This window comes from Nestor notabilis, unplaced genomic scaffold (genome assembly GCF_000696875.1).
Source record: "Nestor notabilis isolate BGI_N333 unplaced genomic scaffold, ASM69687v1 scaffold19956, whole genome shotgun sequence".
Taxonomy (NCBI): domain Eukaryota; kingdom Metazoa; phylum Chordata; class Aves; order Psittaciformes; family Psittacidae; genus Nestor; species Nestor notabilis.
The window spans coordinates 2,426-6,246 of record NW_009934476.1 but is presented as its reverse complement, the minus strand read 5'-3'; the positions used below and the strand labels follow the sequence as shown (position 1 = coordinate 6,246).

General features: G+C 55.4%; 1 protein-coding gene across 1 annotated transcript in view; it reads left to right on the top strand.

Annotated features, from left to right (window-relative positions):
* Positions 1 to 253: 253 nt before the first annotated feature.
* Positions 254 to 3,821, top strand: part of LOC104407956 (chromosome unknown open reading frame, human C9orf114) — a gene marked incomplete at its 5' end in the record, with an annotated part of 4,145 nt that continues 577 nt past the window's right edge. Inside the window, 9 exons of the mRNA XM_010017371.1 lie at positions 254 to 413; positions 652 to 741; positions 1,068 to 1,117; positions 1,335 to 1,465; positions 1,897 to 1,969; positions 2,153 to 2,251; positions 2,812 to 2,914; positions 3,423 to 3,570; positions 3,720 to 3,819. Coding sequence (XP_010015673.1) covers positions 254 to 413; positions 652 to 741; positions 1,068 to 1,117; positions 1,335 to 1,465; positions 1,897 to 1,969; positions 2,153 to 2,251; positions 2,812 to 2,914; positions 3,423 to 3,570; positions 3,720 to 3,819 — 954 coding nt within the window. The remainder of the gene's footprint in view (positions 414 to 651; positions 742 to 1,067; positions 1,118 to 1,334; positions 1,466 to 1,896; positions 1,970 to 2,152; positions 2,252 to 2,811; positions 2,915 to 3,422; positions 3,571 to 3,719; positions 3,820 to 3,821) is intronic.

Below are 3,821 nucleotides of genomic sequence, written 5' to 3'. Positions count from 1 at the left end.
TGAGCGCAGGGGGAGGCCTGGGGTGGAAGAGCTGGTGGTTAAGTCGGTCAGCTTTACAAGTAGGGAAGGTGACAGCGGCACAGATGTGCTGTAGATCAGTCCACAGGCGAAACAGGCACGAACACGGTGCAGCAAAAGCCCTTTCTTAAGAGAAAAGCTGTGGCTGAGAAACGGGGGCTGCTCTTTCCCAGCAGCACAGTAAATAAACCAGCACGCGGAGCGGTCCCCGCTCTGACCGCGCTCTGCTCCCCAGGGCGGCGCTACACGCTGAGCGTGGCCCTGCCGGGCTCCATCCTGAACAACGCCCAGTCGCTGGAGCTGCGGACGTACCTCGCGGGGCAGGTCGCTCGTGCCTGTGCCGTCTTCTGCGTGGACGAGATCGTAGTGTTCGACGAGCACGGAGAGGATGTGAAGTAAGGTCTTGTTCTGCGGGAAGTGTTTTGTGTCAATACACAAAGGTCAAAAACAAACCTGAGAGAGAGACATGGCTCAGAGAGAGTTCCAAATCTGATCTGGTAGCAGCCTCTATCTCTTGAGCAGCCTTTTTGTGAGGGGTGTGCTGCTATTTTCAGGTTAAAGAGCAAGGTTTCATCTTCCGGAGACCTGGCCAGTCTCGCATTGAGTTCACAAACTGCTTCCTTTCTCTTGCAGGAGTGTGGAGGGGGATTTTGAAGGAATTGGGAAGAGAGGCAAGGCTTGCGTGCAGCTGGCTCGGATCCTGCAGTACTTGGAGTGCCCTCAGTAAGTCAGACCATGCATCAGAACCGACTGCTGTACCTCATGCAGGAGGCTCTGGGGGTAGGAGGCAAATTCTGTGTATATTGTGTAATTCTGCAGGAACACGGGAGCTCGTTGCTCCACGCTTCTGGTTCAGGAGTTTAACTACAAGGGCAGTGAATGCAGGCTAGAACCTATATGATACATTAGAGGTTACATCTGGGACACGAGGGAGCTCTGACTACGGAGCTTTTCTCTCTAGTCAGCTCCTTTAAGCCAGAACAGGACTAGAATTGAGGCTTGGATTCAGTAAAAACTGGTTTTACATTTCAACCTCCTCTGACAAACAGGTACCTGAGGAAATCCTTTTTTCCAAAACATGAGGATCTGCAGTTTGCAGGTAATGATTCAAGTGTGTCTGTCCCAAGCTGTTGGCTTCCATGTCCCGAGCTCTTGCTCGTTTTGCATGGAATGCACAGAATTGCGTAACTCTTCCCCACTCCACAGTGCAAGCTGTGGTGTGCTGGACCAGAGAGGGAAAGGGCAGCAGAGCAGTTGTACTTACACAGCTCTTTGCATCCTCTCCGTAGCAGTTGCTTTCCTCTGTGCTGTTCTAGGGCTGCTCAACCCCCTGGACAGCCCCCACCACATGCGGGTGGATGAGGACTCAGAGTACCGGGAAGGTGTAGTGTTGGACCGGCCAACTAAGCCAGGCAGAGGCTCTTTTGTCAACTGTGGGATGAGGAAGGTATGTCTGTAACCCACAGGGCCCAGAACCGTTTCCCCTGTCTCTCTGGCAGATTTGAAGCAGGCAGGGTGGGTGCTGCTGGGTTTCTGAAGGCCAGAGCGGGCTGGCACAGGGTTAAGTGCTTGTTGGTATCTTGTCCCTTCTGGCTTGTCCATGTTTGTAGCTTCCCAAGCTGTGGCAGGCCTGCCCGTTGCAGCATGTCATTGCTTCACTGCTGGATTTGAACCTTTGAGCAGCAAAATAGGTCTCAGACTGCTGACCCAGGCACCCTGAGCCTGCTCTGCACTGCATGAACCACACCAGCCCTGACCACAGAGCTCCTCATTCCGGCCCAGGCCAGAAGAGACCTTCCTTTCCTCAGAGGGCTCCCTTCCTTTCACACCTTCCCCAGTTCTAGAAATGTCTCTTGCTGATGGTGACTGTCGCTGCAGGAGGTGCAGATCGACAGACAGCTGAACCCTGGTCTGCGAGTCACCGTGCGCCTGGAGGAGCCCCAGAAGCCAGGTAATCCACTGCTCCAGCAGCATCTGTAAGCCTCAGTCCTGCAGGAGTTGGTCCCTTCCCCATGACAGCTTCACATTACTGCTGTAATACGAAGTCAGTGCTCTGCTCCAGCACAAACTGCTGCGTGTGGCTGCTCAAACCCAGCTCTCACCGGGGCTGTTGGTCTCTTTGCTTCCCTTTCAGAAGCTAAAGTGCGGAAAGGCACCGTGGTGTCCTCGCAGCACCCCCGGACAGTCTCGGGCTTGTACTGGGGTTACAGCGTCCGCCTTGCCTCCTGCCTGAGTGAGTACCTGCAGGGATTCTCTGCGCTCGCTCCTGTCAGATGTAAAGGCTAAAGCTGGGGGCATGATCAGCCCAGTGACCCACCAGTCTGCCCTGTGCCTCCACTCACCATCGCTCCAGATGTCCACGCTGCAGCAGTAGTGCCCTCCGTCTCCAGCCAGTGCGTCTCCATTTCCACAGTAACTACCTCCCGCTCATTCACACCAAAGCCAGCAGTGACATCAGAGCTCAAGAGCCCTGCAAAAATCCTCTTCCTGTCTTCCGGTTGGATAGAGCTCCAAGGAAAATCATAAGCTGTTAGTCAAGGAATGGCTCCTGGCACCTGTTCGAGCTTTGAGGGAAAGGTGCTGCAGTGGAGAAGGGTGCCAGACATTCCTGCAGCAAGGGAACTATGTTGGGGAAGAGGAATCATTCTTCTGCCTCCTGATGCAGTGCTGGCACTGAGAAGCAGTTCCTTCTGCTGGCACCACGCACCCATGGAGTGCTCCAGCCTGTCCAGAAGGCACACAGCACGGGCAAGGGAACCACGCAAATAGCCCCATATTGTGCTTGTTTCCCAGGTGCTGTGTTTTCGGAGTGCCCCTTCAAGGAAGGCTACGATCTCTCTATCGGGACCTCAGAGCGGGGCAGCTCCGTGGACGAGGCCACTCTCCCTCCCTTCAGGTTTGTGTCCTGCCCTCTTGGCCCCACTCAAGCCCACAGCGAGGCCTGGTGCAGGCAGCAGAGCTGCAATGTGGCCTTGGTGTTCTTCAGGAATGCTCCTAGATACAAGTGCAGACTCACCTGCAGGCTGCCTCCTGCGCTCTGCTGCTCACTCTTACACCAAGGCACATTCCTCTGCATTGAACAAGGTGGGGGAAGTACACAAGGACAATTCCTTTCCCATTTTTCTGGAGCTGGTAGAAGGGACTGTCACATTGGTGCAGAGCTGCGGGGCTTTGTTAGGGAGGCAGTTGCATTGGGAATCATCATCAAGGGCCACAGCTCCCTGCTTCAGCAGCGCAGGCTCAAACACAGACCCACATGAGCAGAAAAAATGAGTCTGCTTCTTGCAGCTCAAGTTAAGAGAAGTACTTACGTGAAGACCATTCTTAATCCACCCAAAGCATCTGCCTTGGCGCAGGGGTAAGAGCCAGTCTCCCCATCACCCTGTCCCTCTGCTCTCCCCTAGACATGCCCTTGTTGTGTTTGGAGGTCTCGAGGGTTTGGAAGCTGGAGTTGACGTGGACCCCAACCTGGAGGTCACTGACCCAAGTGTCCTGTTTGACTTCTACCTGAACACGTGTCCCAGCCAGGGCAGCAGAACCATCCGGACAGAGGTAGGGCAGGTGCCAGCGGTGTGGTGGGGCACAAGGCCTGTGTGCACAGAGCAGTGACACGTGTCCCACGGGTCATTCCCCACGGTGACACCTCGGCTTGCCTGGAGCTCCTCAGGGAGCAGCGGTCCTGACACCCGGGTCTGTTCCAGGAAGCTCTGCTCATCTCTCTCTCTGCGCTGAGGCCCCACATCCAGGAGGCTGTGAAGACACTGGCGACAGCTGAGGGCAGGAAAGCCACAGACCCTGCTGGC